We start from the raw sequence: 20,683 nt of genomic DNA, 5'->3' as shown, positions 1-20,683 counted from the left end.
TGATATACCTCTTGATTGGGGAGAGAGAGAGAGAGAGAGAGAGAGAGAGAGAGAGAACCAGCAACACTCAAAGCAAAATTGACTTGCGAGGTGGTGTGTTGTTCAATAAGAGATTGAGTCTTTTTTGGGGGGGGAGGGAGGTTCATTTAATTTAATTGTACAGAGGCTGTAAAATGACAATAAATGTATTAATAATTATGATTATGATTATGATTATAATTATCAGGAGCCCTCTGAAACAGCCAGGCAACATGGGCATAGCTGAGCAGGACTCCATTCCTGCAACAATCCCTCCCAAAGATAAAGGCGCATTCATAAAGCTCATTGGAAGGACATTTATGGATGCTTGGTCCTTCCTTGCCTCGGGTTTCTTTTTAAAAAATTATTATTACTAACCCCTGATTTCAAAAAAGACGGAATCACCGCAACGGACTTTTCCTGCACCCGGGAGTTCCACTTGGAAGAGGGGACCAAAAAAAGGGAGAGTCCGGGGTGGGGTGTGTGGGTCCATCGCCGAGTCGCATCAAGAGCAGGTTTCGTCTTGCTAGATTTTGTTTGGAGTGGACCCAGCGCCGGCCTTCCTCGAGCAAGGAGACTTGCCGCCGGATCCTGCGGTCTTCTCTTCCGTGTAGAAGCCTCGCCGCATGGTGGCCGTCAAATATTTGAAGAGGCTCTTGGGGGGGGGGGGAGAGAGAAAGAGGCAAACGTTTACTGGGTGAACCCTGCCCTCCAAAAGGGGGAGGAATGGGGGGGCATGGAGGGCTATGGCAGAACCAGGGGATGAAACGGTAGCCCAGACCACATTCCAAAAACACACAAGGTAAAACACCCATCCGACCCTTGCCATTTTTACGTCAATCTAAACATTGCTACGGCCGAAGTCAGATAAACAACAGGTGCCCCTAGACTGTAGGCAGGGAGACCGGTGTGGTGTAGTGGTTAGAGCGCTGGGCTGGGGTTTTGGTAGAGCATGAGATTCTTAATTCCAGAGTTGTGGGTTCGAGACCCACATTTCCCAGCATTGTTGCTGGTTGGACTAGGGGTAACCCTCATGGTCCCTTCCAATTCTATGATTCTATGATTTCATGAATCCCTACTCAGCCCTGAAGCTCACAGGGCCTCTCAGGCTGACCCATGATACAGGGTTGTTGAGGGGATAATTAATATAATAATAATAATAATAATAATAATAATAATAATAATAATAATAATTTAATACTTATACCCCACCCGTCTGGCTGGGACTCCCCTGTCACTCTGGGCGGCTCCCAAACAGAATATTAAAAATACGAGAAAACGAGTAAAAACTTCGCTAAACAGGACTGCTCACTGGAAGGGCAGATCCTGAAGTTGAGGCTCCAAGACTTTGGCCACCTCGTGAGAAGACTCCCTGGAAAAGACCCTGATGTTGGGAAAGATGGAGGGCACAAGGAGAAGGGGGCGACAGAGGACGAGGTGGTTGGACAGCGTTCTCGAAGCGACTGGCATGAGTTTGGCCAAACTGCGGGAGGCAGTGGAGGATAGGCGTGCCTGGCGTGCTCTGGTCCATGGGGTCACGAAGAGTCAGACACGACTGAACGACTGAACAACAAACAGGGCTGCCTTCAGATGTCTTCTAAAAGTCTGTTAGTTGTTTATTTCCTTGACATTTGATGGGTGGGCGCCACCACCTAGAAGGCCCTCTGCCTGGTTCCCTGTAACCTCACTTCTTGCCGGGAGGGAACTGCCAGAAGACCCTTGTAGATGGGACCCAGGTGTCCTGGCTGAACGATGGGGGTGGAGATGCTCCTTCAGGTCTACTGGTCCTTTGAGGCCATTTAGGGCTTTCAAGGTCAGCACCAAAACTTTGAATTGTGCTCAGAAACGTCCTGGGAGCCAATGTAGATCTTTCTGGACTGGTGTTATGTGGTCCTGGCGGCCGCTCCCAGGCACCAGTCTAGCTGCCGCATTCTGGATTAGTTGTAGTTTCCAAGTCACCTTCAAAGGTAGCCCCACGGAGAGCGCATGGCAGTAGTCCAATTTAATGAGGAAGGAGAGAACCATGAACCCTCCTCACGCTCGCTGGAGAAAAACGTGGGACATAAATGTAAACCAAGGGAAGTCACAGTACCACTCTATTCTGGCTTGGTCAGACCCTGCCTGGAGTCCTGTGTCCTGTTCTGGGCACCCCAGTTTTAAAAGGACATTGACAAGCTGGAGGGTGTGCAGACGAGGGAAAGCTGGGTATGTTTAGCTTGGAAAAGAGAAGACTGAGAAATGATGATGATGATGATGATGATAATAAAATTTGTACCCCGCCCATCTGGCTGGGTCTCCCCAGCCACTCTGGGCGGCTTCCATCAAATATTAAAATACATTTAAAATATCACAGATTAAAAACTTCCCTAAACATGACGCCTGCCCTGTGGAACGCCCTCCCATCAGAAGTCAAGGGAATAAACAACTACCTGACATTCAGAAAATACCTGAAGGCAGCCCTGTTTAGGGAAGTTTAGGGGTACAAATAAATTATTATTATTATTATTATTATTATTATTATTATTATTATTATTATTACCGTCTACAAATATCTCAGGGACTGTCACATGGAAGATGGAGCAAGCTTGCTTTCTCTTGCTCTAGAGGGTAGGACTCGAACCCGTGGCCTCAAGTTACAAGAAAGGAGATTCCCATGGCTTCAAGTTACAAGAAAAGAGGAACTTTCAGCAGTGGAAGAGATTCCCTTGGGAGGTGGTGGACTCTCCTTCCTTGGAGGGTCTGATCTAAGCAGGGCTTGGACGGCCCTCTGTCGCTGCGATTCCTGCATTGCAGGGGGTTGGACTAGATGGCCCTTGGGGGTCCCTTCCAACTCTACAAATTCTACAAAAGGCAATAAAAATCAGTGAGTGAGATAAACATCAAAACCAAGCAAGCATACACCCTCCTTGATTGGGGAAATTTCCCTCTGGGTCTTCATTATGTGTGCTGTCTATTAAAAGAAAACCCACATGGAATGATTAAAAACACACAAACGCACACACACACACACACACACCACAACGTTTTAAGAGAAAACAATAGGATTGATATTGCTACAGAGCGGAAATCTAATTAAGGGCCTACGAAATCAAACCCGATCGCGCTTGTCCGACGGTTTCTCGGGAGGCACCTGAAAGAGGGGCACATTGGACAGGCAAGCTCAGTCCCATGCAGGTTTAATCGGGGAAAACTGTTTAATCGGGGATAAGATAAGAGGATCAGAGGGAAGGAGGGGGGGGAATAACATAATTCTGTCCCATGCTGCTTTCATGCATTAAAAAAGAAAAACCCAGAAGTGTTTCGTCTCATGCTGCTTGTGTGGGGGTGTTTATTTATTTCAGAAATATCCCACCCCCCCAAAAAAAAAGTAATGTCAATTTTTACCGGGGGAAAAAATACTGTTATTGTATGTAGGTTTTATTTTATGTGGTTTTATTTTATCTTATATTTTGGAAATTACATCCAGTTTTTTTCCCCTCTAAATTTTTTGGGGCCCCCCAAAAGAGTGAGTCCCTAAGCTATAGCCTGTTTTGTTGTTCAGTCGTTCAGTCGTGTCCGACTCTTCGTGACCCCATGGTCATCATCATCCTCACCATCAGTGCTTTTTTTCTTGGGGGACACAGGGGGACGCATACCCCTAAACATTTTGTGAATCTTTGTACTTTTGTCCATTTACTGCATTTATTTTCCCCGATTTGAACTATAAAATGGTGATTTTTCTTGAGTCAGAACGTTGTTGTTTTTCAGTCGTTCAGTTGTGTCCGACTCTTCGTGACCCCATGGACCAGAGCACGCCAGGCACGCCTATCCTCCACTGCCTCCCGCAGTTTGGCCAAACTCATGCCAGTCGCTTGGAGAACACTGTCCAACCATCTCGTCCTCTGTCGCCCCCTTCTCCTTGTGCCCTCCATCTTTCCCAACACCAGGGTCTTTTCCAGGGAGTCTTCTCTTCTCATGAGGTGGCCAAAGTACTGGAGCCTCAGCTTCAGGATCTGTCCTTCCAGTGAGCACTCAGGGCTGATTTCTTTAAGGATGGATAGGTTTGATCTTCTTGCAGTCCATGGGACTCTCAAGAGTCTCCTCCAGCACAATAATTCAAAAGCATCAATTCTACAGCGATCAGTCTTCTTTATGGTCCAGCTCTCACTTCCATACATTACTACTGGGAAAACCATAGCTTTAACTATAACAGCCCTTTGTCGGCAAGGGGATGTCTCTGCTTTTTAAGATGCTGTTACGTAAATCCAGCACTGGACGTGACGGACTTAGTTCTGCTCATTTCGATGGGTCTACTCCGAGTAGAACTTAACTGGAGCCGACCCTGCAAGTTTCTCTTACCTCCCAAGCCTTCTCGACCTCCGGAGTCCAGTGTTCTTTTAGAATGGGCTGGACAGCTTGGATGAACTGAGCACCTATGTACTGGGGATGGGGGAGAAATCCAGAGAAGGAAGGGTTATTTTGGGAGGTGAAAAGAGAGAGGAAGACGAGAAGGCAGGTTGTATTCTCTACTCAGCCAGATCTTTTGATTCTGGGAACAAGGAGCAGGTAAGAACCACCCAGCTCTGGTAAAATCTGGGGTGTATTTGTGCCGTTAATTCTTTTTTTTTCTTGGATAGTTTGGATGCACAGCGCATAGGAATGGGTGAATCTGCCATTTACCTTCCCGCCGGAGCGGTACCTATTTATCTACTTGCACTGTTATGCTTTCGAACTGCTAGGTGGGCAGGAGCCGGGACCGAGCAACGGGAGCTCACCCCGTCATTGCGGGGATTCGAACCGCTGACCTTCTGATCGGCAAGCCCTAGGCTCTGTAGTTTAACCCACAGCGCCACCCGCATCCCTAACAATAATTGACGACGCTCAAAAAGGGACAATAAACTAAAAACAGATTGAAACTCACATCAACTTTCTAAATAGCTGGGTAAAGGTAAAGGTAAAGGGACCCCTGACCGTTAGGTCCAGTCGCGGATGACTCTGGGGTTGCGGCGCTCATCTCGGGTTACTGGCCGAGGGAGCCGGCGTACAGCTTCCGGGTCATGTGGCCAGCAGGACTAAGCCGCTTCTGGCGAACCAGAGCAGCGCACGGAAACACCATTTACCTTCCCGCCAGAGCGGTACCTATTTATCTACTTGCACTTTGACGTGCTTTCCAACTGCTAGGTGGGCAGGAGCAGGGACCGAGCAGCAGGAGCTCACCCCGTCGCGGGGATTCGAACCGCCAACCTTCTGATCGGCAAGCCCTAGGCTCTGTGGTTTAGTGCTTGTCTAAATGAAAATGTTTTTAGCAGGCATGGGGAAGCATACAGGGAAGGCCTGATATCAATGTGCAGGGAGTTCCACAGATGCCGCCACACTGGAAGATCAATTCCTTGCAAATGGAGACCGGGTTTTTAAATGGCACATGTGGCAATGACAGTTCTGACCGAGGTGAAGTATCAGTCAAGGATTTCCTGGCTGCAGCTTCCGGATCTAACAGATTCCTCTCCCGTCTTTCCCACGAGCTACGTTAATCTGCGGGGCCGCCTGCCACCCCCCGCCTTCCTCACCTCATAGTACTTGGGGGGTGCTTTGTAGCGGAAGTGACTCCTGCCCAGCTCGAAGGCCAAGTGCTCCAGTTTCTCCACCTGGTCGAGTCTTGCCACGCTCTTCTCGATGAACGACATCACTCTGGTGACGGAAGGAGGGCATGGAAGGGACAGAGAAGAACAGCCATGGGTGAGAGCCCACAAGTCGCATTCAGGCGCATGCTACCTATGTGGGAGTCCAGAGTGGACATGCAGGGGAATGTTGTTGTTTTTTTTTAATAAGAATTTATTGGTATTTCCATAAACAAAAAACAACAACAAATAAAACATAACATTCAACATATAAAAACAAACACAACAAACCATTCAAATAACAACAAAATAAAAAACTGATACATACCTTACACCAAAACACAGGAGCACACCATTCTATTAACCATAATCTTACGTAGAATCTTATTAAGGGGGGACATTTTGAAAGAAGAAATTGGTGTGGGGGAAGGAAGATTTGGACTGGGAAAATGCTGGGGGGAAGACTGGTGAGAGACTGAAAGGGGAAGAGGGAAGGCGGTGAGGAGGGGGGTGGGGTAGAAGAATTTATGAGGTATATCAGGAAGGCTAACCATGGTACTCCGACTCAGAGGGTGATAATTTGGAGAATGGAAGAAATATTTAGGTTTTTTCTTTATGATAATGTGTTGATTTTTATTTTTATTTTTAAGGTAGGAATTAGAAGAAATAACAGCAATAGCTTTACTAAGGGAAAAAAGGATGCAAGAAGTTAAGATTTGAAATATGATTTTATGTGATAATAATAAGTTGAATGATATAAGTTGCATAAGATGTTTATTTGAAGTTTAAGAAGAATGGTGAATGATTGTTAAACTAGTTACAAAGTTACTAAAGTAAATTAGAAATTGAACGCAGAGGAGAACACGGGGACACGCAGGGGAATGTTGGTCCGGCCAGGAGGACTTCCTGTCACACCTGGTCTGGAGCATCCTCCGGTAGAATGAAGCGATGATTCTTCAACAGCATGGGTAGGCAAACTAAGGCCCGGGGGCCGGATCCGGCCCAATCACCTTCTAAATCCGGCCCGCGGACAGTCCGGGAATCAGCGTGTTTTTACATGAGTAGAATGTGTCCTTTTATTTAAAATGCATCTCCGGGTTATTTGTAGGGCATAGGAATTTGTTAACTCCCCCCCCCCAAAAAAAAAAATTGTCTGGCCCCCACAAGGTCTGAGGGACAGTGGACCGGCCCCCTGCTGAAAAAGTTTGCTGACCCCTGTTCAGCAGCATCTTTGTTGGACTGGTCGTTGTTAAGTCGTGGGTGGACACAGCAGACGACACAGTGATTTCCAAACAGCTCTTGTTTATTCTCAGGCTGGAACAGGACTGAGCTGAAGGCCTCAGCAGCCTGCTATATAGAACTCAGCTACAAAGCAACAGTAACAACTTTCTGTAGTTACCCAATCCCTGAACGTCAGTTTACAATCCTTCATTTGCATATGCGGACCTGAGTGAAAACTGCAGCAGAATGAACTATATACACACACCCCTAGTGGCCTAGGGTGAGAACTTCAATACATAACAGTCATGTTGTGCGGATGCCTGGTTATCGTCTTCCAAAGCAACTACTCTAGCAGCACATGGGCTCAATCCCCAAATGGGATGAACCCACACTCTCTTCTGTAACTACAAGCTGAAGCCTTCCTTCAGGTACAGGTGTTGGTCTGCCATAGTCAAAACAAAATAAAAAATTCCTTCCAGTAGCACCTTAGAGACCAACTAAGTTTGTTCTTCGTATGAGCTTTCGTGTGCATGCACACTTCTCCAGATACGCATGCACCTTATCCTTTGTAAAGGATAAATGGACATAAATCTGATATCAGGAATCACAAGACAGAGAGACCAGTAGGAGAACACTTCAATCTCCCAGGACATTCTATAAAAGATCTCAAAGTAGCTGTCTTAATACAAAGGAATTTCAGAAATAGACTGGAAAGAGAAGTGGCTGAATTGCAACTAATCACCAAACTTAAAACCATGGAGAAACCTGGTCTGAACAAAGACATTGGATTCTTATCTCATTATCATGACAAAGCTATCTTTAGCCATCTCACCCCTTGCTTTTTCCTGCAAGACTAATTGCAGTCGTCAACAGGTTTTCCACACCTATCAGCTGATCACCCATTCCCACCACCCTTCTGAGTAATACCCCTCCCCACTCCCTCACTGTATTTAAGGATCTGGTGACTTCTGTTTCAGTGTATCTGAAGAAGTGTGCATGCACACGAAAGCTCATACCAAGAAGAAACTCAGTTGGTCTCTAAGGTGCTACTGGAAAGAATTTTCTATTTTGCATGCACCTGTTGTGATATCAGTACATGACGAGCTGCGAACGCTGCAGCAAGGTCACAAGACTCAAGAGTCATGTTTCCACTCTGTGTGAAACACACCAGCGATACCAGCTCCCACACATGTGATGTCATTGTAATTTACTATTGTATTTCTTTACTTTCTGTTTTGCATCAGGAGATGCAGACGCATTTACAGACAGCTCTGAAATAATGAGCTGGCTACGCAGAGGCATACTCTGCTCTTTAATCTACAATAAAGTAGATCTTAGCCCAAAAGGCTTTTGTGTGTTGTTTTCAAGCTGGGAACAACCGCATATTACATTGTGTCCCTGGACTCTAGAAGCCAGAGGGCACGGAAGCTTCGTCCGCCTTGGGGGTCAGTCTCTCATCTTGTCCCCGCGGGAAGTTTTCATAACAGCACCTTCCTTCAGGATCACACTGTGGACTGAAGGGGAGCAAACGTCTTATTACTGGAAGGTCTGGAAACGATGCCTTAGGAGGAACGGCTTAGGGAGCTGGGTATGTTTAGCCTGGAGAAGAGAAGGTTAAGGGGGGATATGATAGCCATGTTCAAATATAGAAAAGGATGTCATATAGAGGAGGGAGAAAGGCTTATAAAGAGCTGAGGGAAATGTGGGAATGATTGCTGTTAAAAAAAAATTGAGGTTATGATATTGAGATGTAATAGGACTTGATGGATTGTTTGTGCGAAAGACTTTGTTACACCAGACACGTCCTAGCTGATAAAGATTTGGAGACCAGTAGGATCGTTGCAAAATTTTGCTATATTGCGGCAAGAGTGACAGAGACTCGAGCCTTACCTTTAGAAGGAATGTTATTAGGTGGTAAAGATCCATTAATCTAAAATTTTAACATTTTAATCTTAATTTTAAGTCTAAAAGTAAGTATCATTTCTGTGAATTGGATTGTATTTTTGTTATACAATTCAACCTTTAATGCTGTATCCGATTATGGATTGTTATTATCTGTTTTCTGGTCTTTGACCGTAATAAAGATGATTTGATTTGATTTGATTTGCTCCGATATGTGAGATTGGATGCCGGGCCAAGACCAGCCAGCTCTTACGGAAGGAAGAATCCTCGGCCAAAGAAGATAAAGGAGAAAATGGGCAAAATAAATTACTGAACTATGTAGGACAAATTATTGCAAAAAAATAATAATTAAGCTTTGTGTATTGATTCTCACATTAGTATAACTTTTAAAAGTCACTTGTAATAAGATGAAGAAGATTTTAAAACTGGATTGTTAAGTATATAAGGTTTTATGGACGTGCATGAACAAATATATTATAATGGAACCAGGTGGGGGAGTGGAGGGAATTCGACCCAAAAATTATGGTTTAATTTAATTATGGTTTTTTTTTTTTAAGTTACTAAAAGAGGTTTGGAAATGAACGCAGAGGAGAGGACGGGTGGAGGTCCCAATGCAATGTTAAAAACTGGGAGAAGATAATGAGATTTTTCTTTTTTCTTTTTTGTAGTATAGGTTTGTATTTTTGCAGTTTGTAGGTTTGATATTTGTTTTTTTTTCTTTTGTTTGTTGGCTTGTTATTGTGTGTGTGATTGTGGTTTGTATTTGTTTCATTGGAAAATTTAATAATTTTTTTCAAAAAAATAATAATAATTTGATTATGGTTTTTTTTTTTCTTGTTCGTTTTGTTGTATTTGGAAAATCAATAAAATGTTACCAAAAAACAAAACGACTGTCTTGGGGGCTCCCCTCCAGATTTGTGCAGGATTCAACTTCTATCTGCAAGGAATATCTACAAGGTGAACTTCTATTATTTATTACTTATGATAATAATTATTAATTTTGTTATTATTAATTATTAATTATTAATTATTGTCATCTGTCCTGAATCGTCCAACTTTCAGCTTCAGACCCAGAGAAGAGGGGCTGTTTTGGGCCCTACCCACCTGAGGCTGTGGGCCTGCAGCTCCTTGCTCATCTTCAGTTGCTGCAGGTCATCGATGTCCCGGAATTGGAAGAAGACATCTTTGCACTCGGGGTGGGTCTCAAACAGTCTGCAGAAGGAATAAGAGGAGAAGGTTTAGTTCTCTGGTTTATCAAGAGGGAAGGCTTTCCTCACCATACGGCTTGCCCGCCGACGCCACTCTCCTACCTCCAGGGCCGGATTTAGAGGGACTAGAAGAAAATGAAAGACTGTTCTGAACAAAACTGAGTGAAGCCAAGGATGAGGACGGGGATTTAAAATTCTGCAATTCACAATTTCTCCTCTAAAGGACATAAGATGTGTGAGAGTGAGAGCTTTTAGGGTTAAAAGCTTTGCTGTGCATCCTGCAATCACAGAAGGCGTTGCACAACTTCCGGGAACTGTGCCTCTGTACAATGTGATATTTGTAACGGACCACGCAGTTATTCCTAGAATCCTAGAATCCTAGAGTTGGAAGAGACCCCAAGGGCCATCCAGTCCAACCCCCTGCCAAGCAGGAAACACCATCAAAGCATTCCTGACAGATGGCTGTCAAGCCTCTGCTTAAAGACCTCCAAAGAAGGAGACTCCACCACACTCCTTGGCAGCAAATTCCACCGTCCAACAGCTCTTACTGTCAGGAAGTTCTTCCTAATGTTTAGGTGGAATCTTCTTTCTTGTAGTTTGAATCCATTGCCCCGTGTCCGCTTCTCTGGAGCAGCAGAAAACAACCTTTCTCCCTCCTCTATATGGCATCCTTTGATATATTTGAACATGGCTATCATATCACCCCTTAACCTTCTCTTCTCCAGGCTAAACATACCCAGCTCCCTAAGCCGTTCCTCATAAGGCATCGTTTCCAGGCCTTTGACCATTTTGGTTGCCCTCCTCTGGACACGTTCCAGCTTGTCAGTATCCTTCTTGAACTGTGGTGCCCAGAACTGGACACAGTATTCCAGGTGAGGTCTGACCAGAGCGGAATACAGTGGTACTATTACTTCCCTTGATCTAGATGCTATACTCCTATTGATGCAGCCCAGAATTGCATTGGCTTTTTTAGCTGCTGCATCACACTGTTGACTCATGTCAAGTTTATGGTCTACCAAGACTCCTAGATCCTTTTCACATGTACTGCTCTCAAGCCAGGTGTCACCCATCCTGTATTTGTGCCTTTCATTTTTTTTTGCCCAAGTGTAGTACTTTGCATTTCTCCTTGTTAAAATTCATCTTGTTTGCTTTGGCCCAGTTGTCTAATCTGTTAAGGTCATTTTGAAGTGTGATCCTGTCCTCTGGGGTATTAGCCACCCCTCCCAATTTGGTGTCATCTGCAAACTTGATCAGGATGCTCTCAGGCCTGTCATCCAAGTCAGTGATGAAGATGTTGAATAAGACTGGGCCCAAGACAGAACCCAATTCAGTCCTCTTCCGGCTCGAGCCAGGATGGGAGTGTTTTCTCCTGGCTGGTTGGCAGCCCTTAACCTTTAAAGTCAAAAAAATCTTGTTAATTAGCATGGACTCGCTTTGATTTATTGGGAAGAGATAAACACAGACACTCATGCTCGTCTTCGTTTCTTCGCTGAAAAAGCTACTCTGCTGATGAGAGGAGAAAAGGACATTTTGCAGAAACGCAGCTTGAAGGGTACTGGGCTTTTGGACTTTCTGACGCAGTAAGAAGTCAGCGGCCGCACAGGGACTTTTAAGACGTTGCGTGGCTCTGAGAATACTGCTTTGTTAACCTGAGAGTTAACAACGAACAAGATGTTATTGTCAAAACACCATGGTGGTTTTAAAAAAATGCATAAGAGTTAAAATGAACACTGAAAAACTTTTGCAGTAACCGAACTTTGTAAACCTTTCGTGGAATCACCATTCATTTTTAGGAAAATGAAGTTGCAGTGCTATTCTTAAAAAACAAAACAAAACAAAACACCTTGAGTTTACAAATTATATTGCCTGGGAAGCGTAAATAATATGATCATGATTACCTGACAGTGTGGCACTTTTAGAATCTACTTTATGTTGTCATTAAACAGTCGGTTTTAAAATACATATTAAGAAGCAAGCTACAACCATCAGATACAGTAGGACTAAAAATGTTTTCCCCCCCTAGCCTTCCTCGTCGCAAAATCACCCAAAACTTCATCAAAATTTGTTTGTCAAAGTTTGCCACTTTCCCTGTACAGAATGCTCAGTGCGGACAACCTCTGTTGAGACATTGTGGCCCTTAATTCATTTTTAATTCTTTGGAGTCCTGAAAAACTCCTCTCTCCTTGCCGACCGAGGTCCGTCTAGTTAAAGCTATGGTTTTCCCAGTAGTGATGTATGGAAGTGAGAGCTGGACCATAAAGAAGACTGATCGCCGAAGAATGGATGCTTCCACCTGGAGCTGGATTGGGTGGCTCCTGCGGACCAATCAGACTGCTGCATTCTGGATCCTATTGTTCTAGGACCAATCAGGCTGCTGCATTCTTGATCCTATTGTTCTAGGACCAAGCAGACTGCTGCATTCTGGATCCTATTGTTCTAGGACCAATCAGGCTGCTGCATTCTGGATCCTATTGTTCTAGGACCAAGCAGACTGCTGCATTCTGGATCCTATTGCTCTAGGACCAATCAGGCTGCTGCATTCTTGATCCTATTGTTCTAGGACCAAGCAGACTGCTGCATTCTGGATCCTATTGTTCTAGGACCAATCAGGCTGCTGCATTCTGGATCCTATTGCTCTAGGACCAATCAGGCTGCTGCATTCTGGATCCTATTGTTCTAGGACCAATCAGACTGCTGCATTCTTGATCCTATTGTTCTAGGACCAAGCAGACTGCTGCATTCTGGATCCTATTGTTCTAGGACCAATCAGGCTGCTGCATTCTGGATCCTATTGCTCTAGGACCAATCAGGCTGCTGCATTCTTGATCCTATTGTTCTAGGACCAAGCAGACTGCTGCATTCTGGATCCTATTGTTCTAGGACCAATCAGGCTGCTGCATTCTGGATCCTATTGCTCTAGGACCAATCAGGCTGCTGCATTCTGGATCCTATTGCTCTAGGACCAATCAGGCTGCTGCATTCTTGATCCTATTGTTCTAGGACCAAGCAGACTGCTGCATTCTGGATCCTATTGTTCTAGGACCAATCAGGCTGCTGCATTCTGGATCCTATTGTTCTAGGACCAATCAGGCTGCTGCATTCTGGATCCTATTGCTCTAGGACCAATCAGGCTGCTGCATTCTTGATCCTATTGTTCTAGGACCAAGCAGACTGCTGCATTCTGGATCCTATTGTTCTAGGACCAATCAGGCTGCTGCATTCTGGATCCTATTGCTCTAGGACCAATCAGGCTGCTGCATTCTGGATCCTATTGCTCTAGGACCAATCAGGCTGCTGCATTCTTGATCCTATTGTTCTAGGACCAAGCAGACTGCTGCATTCTGGATCCTATTGTTCTAGGACCAATCAGGCTGCTGCATTCTGGATCCTATTGCTCTAGGACCAATCAGGCTGCTGCATTCTGGATCCTATTGCTCTAGGACCAATCAGGCTGCTGCATTCTTGATCCTATTGTTCTAGGACCAAGCAGACTGCTGCATTCTGGATCCTATTGTTCTAGGACCAATCAGGCTGCTGCATTCTGGATCCTATTGTTCTAGGACCAATCAGGCTGCTGCATTCTGGATCCTATTGCTCTAGGACCAATCAGGCTGCTGCATTCTTGATCCTATTGTTCTAGGACCAAGCAGACTGCTGCATTCTGGATCCTATTGTTCTAGGACCAATCAGGCTGCTGCATTCTGGATCCTATTGCTCTAGGACCAATCAGGCTGCTGCATTCTGGATCCTATTGTTCTAGGACCAATCAGACTGCTGCATTCTTGATCCTATTGTTCTAGGACCAAGCAGACTGCTGCATTCTGGATCCTATTGTTCTAGGACCAATCAGGCTGCTGCATTCTGGATCCTATTGTTCTAGGACCAATCAGGCTGCTGCATTCTGGATCCTATTGTTCTAGGACCAAGCAGACTGCTGCATTCTGGATCCTATTGTTCTAGGACCAAGCAGACTGCTGCATTCTGGATCCTATTGTTCTAGGACCAATCAGGCTGCTGCATTCTGGATCCTATTGTTCTAGGATCAATCAGGCTGCTGCATTCTGAATCCTATTGTTCTAGGACCAAGCAGGCTGCTGCATTCTGGATCCTATTGTTCTAGGACCAATCAGACTGCTGAATTTTGGAGCCTATTCAACTCAGTACATAACACTCCCCTTCAAGGGCTGGACTGGATTGGAGCTCTCACCGGCAGGGCATGGTTTAATATCAAAGGCTGGGGAGGAGGTGATAAAACTCTCGTGATAGGCAGGCGGTGTTTGAATCTTGCAAAATCCCCCGCAGATTTGCCGTGGCTTTATTATCCATTATCTGTGAATTTTCCAACATGCTCAGGTATAAGTTAAATACGGATAAGGGGTTGGAAGCAGAGAAGGCCCAGCAAGGAGGATATAAGCTTTGAAAATTGGATTGGAATTTAATAACGTGTCCTAATTACCCGAAGAGAAGGATTAGCGCAGACCTGGGCGAGTGGATTAGATTGAATCAGGAGACAATGTTTGCACCGACCCAGGAAGATTTTGATCAGTGGGGGGAAATTCAATCAGTCACGACCGGCTATTAAAATATCGGTTGTATACCTAAATTCGTGTTCTTTGTGGGAGGTCCCCGGACGGCGGTAAAATGCGTCTCTGTGGCTGCGTACACCTCATAACTTTAAGGCACATGATTCCACCCCCCCAAAAAAATAATCAAGAGAAGTAAAGTTTGTTAAGGGTGCTGGGAATTATAGCTCAGCGGGGTTGGTGCAAGCAAGAGTTCCCAGCAACACAGGCACTTACAGATTGTCAGTTTCTGCAGGGACCATTCTGATGAGGAATGGCAAGAGCCTTCCCCCCCCCCCCCGCTCCGGATCCGGATTCTGAATCTTCCCAGGAGCAGGAGGACAGTATAGATTTGGAACAGCGGTCTGCAGAGGGACACAGTTCAGAAGGCAGAAGCTGGGAAATAATGGATGGGATAACAGCTAGGAGAAGAAACACTGTAAGATTCACATCTCTGGACAGCATTCCTCCGCTTTTCCCCGAAGGTCAAGAAGAGCTCGGAAAGTGGCAGAACAGAAAGCACACACATCACAGAGGGTACTAGCTGGGATTGCAAGACGTAGAAGTGATGCAGATTAATAGGGACATAAGGGGAGTGGAATCCTTAATTGGGAGCACCGCCATTCCTAGGAGATGGGCTCTTGGTTCTCTTGCTGTGATTAATAAATCTTCTAACTGGTAAGAAGACTCCTTTTCCTTTGTTCTGCTTGTCTACTGCCACGGAGGGAGAAAGCCAATTCCCTGACAGATGCTGGGGGGGGGGGAGGCGGGGGACACAACCACATTTTGGGGATACTTTCCCCAAAGGTCAAACTTTTTGCAATAAGGAATGTGAGAGGGGAATCGCACCGGGAAATGAGAATGTAAGAACATAAAGAGAAGCCTGCTAGGTCAGGCCAATGGCCTGTCCAGCCCAGCGACCAACCAGATGCCCAAATGGGAAACCAGCAAGCAGGATTCGAACACAAGAGCAGCTCTCCCTTCCTGTGGTTCCCAGCAACTGGGATTCAGAAGCATTGCTGCCTCTGACCGTGGAGTCAGACCATAGTCTGGGCCCTGAAATCTCAGGGTCTGGGCTGTACCTAACCTGCTCTCCTCCCCTCACATATTTTTATCGTGCCAGTTAATTTTCATTTGCCATTCAAATTCATCGTTTTTCGTTTTTGGAGCTTTGCGGTTTAGAAAGAGGAAGGCTGAGGCGTCCATGACAAATCAATAAATAAAATCAGCTGAAATATTATAAATGCCAGGCAGACAAATGTCGACCACACACATATGTCCAGGTTTGTTGAACAATAATGTTGGTGAAGAAGTATTAAATTGTCTTTTGTAATGACCAGCCTTTATAATGTAGAATCCTAGAATCCTAGGATTGGAATAGACCCCAAGGGCCATCCAGTCCAACCCCCTGCCAAGCAGGAAACACCATCAAAACCTTCCTGACAGATGGCTGTCAAGCCTCCGCTTCAAGACCTCCAAAGAAGGAGACTCCACCACACTCCTTGGCAGCAAATCCCACTGTCCAACAGCTCTCACTGTCAGGAAGTTCTTCCTAATGTTTAGGTGGAATCTTCTTTCTTGTAGTTTGAATCCATTGCCCCGTGTCCACTTTTCTGGAGCAGCAGAAAACAACCTTTCTCCCTCCTCCATATGACATCCTTTTATATATTTGAGCATGGCTATCATATCCCCCCTTAACCTTCTCTTCTCCAGGCTAAACATACCCAGCTCCCTAAGCCGTTCCTCATAAGGCATCGTTTCCAGGCCTTGGACCATTTTGGTTGCCCTCCTCTGGACACGTTCCAGCTTGTCAGTATCCTTCTTGAACTGTGGTGCCCAGAACTGGACACAGTATTCCAGGTGAGGTCTGACCAGAGCGGAATACAGTGGTACTATTACTTCCCTTGATCTAGATGCTATACTCCTATTGATGCAGAGCCCAGAATTGCATTGGCTTTTTTAGCTGCTGCATCACACTGTTGACTCATGTCAAGTTTGTGGTCTACCAAGACTCCTAGATCCTTTTCACATGTAGGAGAGGGCTTCTTCCAAAACTCCCGTGTGTGGCAAAGTTTTCAATTGAAAGCCCCTGGCAACTGGCAAGAGGTTATGCCGATCCGCTGCATCATGATCCTTTTGGACAGTAAAACTCTCAACTGTTGTTAAAATTGCCAGTTTAATTGGGTTCAGTTTGAGCACAACATGGGAGTGGGCAGAACCTTTCGCGGAGAGAGAGGGGAGTTCCTTCTGTTCTATTTTGGAATAACCGCTTGCAAAGATCCCCAGCTTAGAAGGACATCTGTTTCCTGTCTAGTAACACGTATGGTTTTCATCTTCTCTAAAGCAACCGTGTATATTTTAAAAATCACCGGTGAGAACCGGGCGGCTAACAGCGTGGTCCGAGGCGGGTTTACTCAGCGGCAAATCCCACGGTGCTCCGCGGGACGTACTCCCGAGTAAGTGCGTGGGCTTGCCGCTTCAAATGTCTTCGAGGATCCGGCACACTTTGAGGCCTGTCAATCATCTGCCGCCACGCAGATCAGGTTAAACGCTGGGGAGGAGGGCAAGGGGATTTAATGAGTGCGGAGAGAGAAATAGAAAAGAGAGGTGCTAATTAGGGAAGGGGGGCGGAGCAGGGGGGGCTATGGGGTGCCTCATGTGGGTCAATTCTGAGGGGGTGCTCTTTGCTTAGCCGCACTTGGCCCAGATGCAGCCTGTTAATTAGGGAGAGGATGCAGGAAGACTTCCAGGGTTGCCAAGAAGGTGAAGGATGGAGAAGTGTTGGATTTGAAGCAAGCAGCGTGAGCACACGAGGGAGCCCCAGCAGGGGGTGCACACGAGTCACACTTAAGCCCTTTGCAGCCAAGAGAGTTTGAGAAAAATAAAAAAAATTATTCCTCCCTCCACAGAGCCTAGGGCTTGCCGATCAGAAGGTCGGCGGTTCGAATCCCCGCAATGGAGGTGAGCTCCCGTTGCTCGGTCCCTGCTCCTGCCAACCTAGCAGTTCAAAAGCACGTCAAAAGTGCAAGTAGATAAATAGGTACCGCTCCGGCGGGAAGGTAAACGGTGTTTCCGTGCGCTGCTCAGGTTCGCCAGAAGCGGCTTAGTCATGCTCGACACATGACCCGGAAGCTGTATGCCGGCTCCCTCGGCCAGTAACGCGAGATGAGCACCGCAACCCCAGAGTCGGACACAACTGGGCCTAACGGTCAGGGGTCCCTTTACCTTTACCTTTTACCCACCTTTCCTTTCTGTCTCGCCTTCCCAGGGCCAGATTTAGGTCTGACGAGGCCCTAAGCTATTGAAGGTAATGGGGGCCTTTGTATGTCCAGACGTCCTTTGTCAACAAATTGTCACTGTTTTTTTGTGTTGAATATATGCTATATGGTAATTTACGGACCTAATAGGTACCTCAAGCCATTTGCCAATGTTTGCCGTGCAACCAGTCCATGCAGAATGTAGGCACCCTATATATAGAAAGGAGCAAACCAGGGATATTTTAGGGAGCAGGCTAGCAGGCGGGGCCCACGACTTACATCATAGGAGCCTACACAACGCAAAACACTGTTGCTGTATGTAGGTTTTATTTTATTTGTTTTTTATCTTATATTTTGGAAATGTAAATCCAGGTTTTTTTCCTTTAATTTTTTTGCCTCCCACCCTTCCTTTCTGTCTCCCCTACATCCCATTTTTTACAACAGGGATTGTATCTGACTGGACTGCTGGGCCAGCTCAGAATTCTGCATCAGATTTGGCAACCAGGGGAGCCTTTGGCTTCCATTTTTTTCAGTTTCAACCTGATTATAAATGTGTATATTTAGAGTTTTATATTCTACCCATGCTTTTAGCTTCTCTTGTTCCTATCTGTAAGCATTAAGTCCCTGTCAGGGGAAAACACAGTGTGTTTAATAATAATAATAATCAGTGCTATTTTTCTTAAATGTTTAGGGGTACTCTGATTTTGTCATTGCTTTTCTTGGGACAAAAGCAATGACAAACCTAGACAGCATCTTCAAAAGCAGAGACATCACCTTGCCAACAAGGTCCGTATAGTTAAAGCTATGGTTTTCCCAGTCATAATGTATGGAAGTGAGAGCTGGACCATGAAGAAGACTGATCGCCGAAGAATGGATGCCTTTGAATTCTGGTGCTGGAGGAGACTCTTGAGAGTCCCATGGACTGCAAGAAGATCAAACCTCTCCTTTCTGAAGGAAATCAGCCCTGAGTGCTCACTGGAAGGACAGATCCTGAAGCTGAGGCTCCAAGAGTTTGGCCACCTCATGAGAAGAGAAGACTCCCTGGAAAAGACCCTGATGTTGGGAAAGATGGAGGGCACAAGGAGAAGGGGACGACAGAGGATGAGATGGTTGGACAGTGTTCTCGAAGCGACTGGCATGAGTTTGGCCAAACTGTGGGAGGCAGTGGAGGATAGGCGTGCCTGGCATGCTCTGGTCCATGGGGTCACAAAGAGTCGGACACGACTGAATGACTAAACAACAACAGTATTTTGAGTCAAGAAAAACCACCATTTTATAGTTCAAATCGGGAAAAATATATACAGTAAATCATAGAATCCTAGAATCCTAGAGTTGGAAGAGACCCCAAGGGCCATCCAGTCCAACCCCCTGCCAAGCAGGAAACACAATCAAAGCATTCCTGACAGATGGCTGTCAAGCCTCCGCTTAAAGACCTCCAAAGAAGGAGACTCCACCACACTCCTTGGCAGCAAATCCCACTGTCCAGCAGCTCTCACTGTCAGGAAGTTCTTCCTCATGTTTAGGTGGAATCTTCTTTCTTGTAGTTTGAATCCATTGCCCCGTGTCCGCTTCTCTGGAGCAGCAGAAAACAACCTTTCTCCCTCCTCTATAGGACATCCTTTGATATATTTGAACATGGCTATCATGTCACCCCTTAACCTTCTCTTCTCCAGGCTAAACATACCCAGCTCCCTAAGCCGTTCCTCATAAGGACAAGAGTACAAAATGGACAAGAGTACAAAGATTCACAAAATGTTTAGGGGTATGCGTCCTCCAAGAAAAAAAAGCACTGATGATATTAATAGTAAGAATCCATTGTCAATAAAAGCAGACAACCATGGGGCTGGAGTCAGACTTGACATCAGGGCAGCTTCCTTTGACCTGCTCTCAAAGCCAAGCCCCAACTGCAAGGGTGCCAAATCCTGACCCTCAAGGAGGAATGGTCGAGGTGCCTGCAAACTCCACCCTGCCACGAGCATTTTTTTGGTTTCTGAACGTTGGAAGGACCAGGGCCGGTAAAAGAAAGTACTTTTCAGTGCACAGTTAATCTGTGGAACCCACTGCTGCAGGAGGCGGTGGTGGCCACCAACTCGGATGGACAAATTCATGGAGGAAAGGCCACCATCCACAATGGCTTGTCACTCTGCCTCTGTGGCCTGAGTCAGCAGAGCCGGTTGTTGGGAACCGCAAGGAGGGGAGAGGGCTCGTGTTCGAATCCTGCTTGTGACTTTCCCATAACAAGCGTCTGGTTGGCCACTGTGAAAACAGGGGTTGGTGGACATTGGTCTGATCCAGCAGACTCTCCTTACGCCCCACCCGCACTGGCGGGGTCGGATCTGGGCCCAGCGGTGCAAATGAGGAGACCCCAAAAGCCTCAGAGAGGATGGGCTGCCCCTCCAGCAGCTTCTGACGTTTGCCTAAGAACTTGGCACGCTCGGTTTCGTCGTGAACAAATAAAAGGTTTCTTCCACAAACAAGAGATCAGGGCGATCCCACCCTGGCTGAGCGAAGCGGAGGGCAGGTCAAGTTCCAGAACACGAGGTGGGTGGGAGAAAGATTGTGGACTCTCTCCAGATCCTCTGCCTGAAATGCCCCTTCTCCCCCACTGGCCTCCCTCTCTCTCTCTCTCTTTCTCTCTCCCTTGCACACAGAGCCACCTGCAAAACTGCTTTCCTGAAAGCCAATTCAATTTAGCCAGACACAAAACAGATCTCCGGGGGGAAAAATGCATTGCTCAGTGCAGGTCAAAAACAAACATGCATGCCAAGAACTGCCTGAAGAAGGCCACACCAGACAGATAAAAGCATGTCCCCAACAAGAATCCTGGGAACGGCAGTTTGTTAAGGGTGCTGGCAATTATAGTTCTGTGTGATGTAAATGTTAACAGAATTATGAGGTCTAAGATGTAAAATAAATGT

At 46.0% G+C, this 20,683-nt stretch overlaps 1 protein-coding gene across 1 annotated transcript in view; it reads right to left on the bottom strand.

Annotated features, from left to right (window-relative positions):
- Positions 1 to 544: 544 nt before the first annotated feature.
- LOC117052094 (cytoglobin-2-like) overlaps positions 545 to 20,683 on the bottom strand; it is a 32,709-nt gene continuing 12,570 nt past the window's right edge. Inside the window, exons 3-6 of the mRNA XM_033158817.1 lie at positions 9,843 to 9,950; positions 5,565 to 5,685; positions 4,357 to 4,437; positions 545 to 673 (exon numbers count right to left, since the gene is read on the bottom strand). Of these exons, the coding sequence (XP_033014708.1) occupies positions 545 to 673; positions 4,357 to 4,437; positions 5,565 to 5,685; positions 9,843 to 9,950 (439 nt within the window). The remainder of the gene's footprint in view (positions 674 to 4,356; positions 4,438 to 5,564; positions 5,686 to 9,842; positions 9,951 to 20,683) is intronic.

Source organism: Lacerta agilis, chromosome 8, assembly GCF_009819535.1.
Source record: "Lacerta agilis isolate rLacAgi1 chromosome 8, rLacAgi1.pri, whole genome shotgun sequence".
Lineage (NCBI taxonomy): Eukaryota > Metazoa > Chordata > Lepidosauria > Squamata > Lacertidae > Lacerta > Lacerta agilis.
This window is presented reverse-complemented; position numbering and strand designations above follow the sequence as displayed.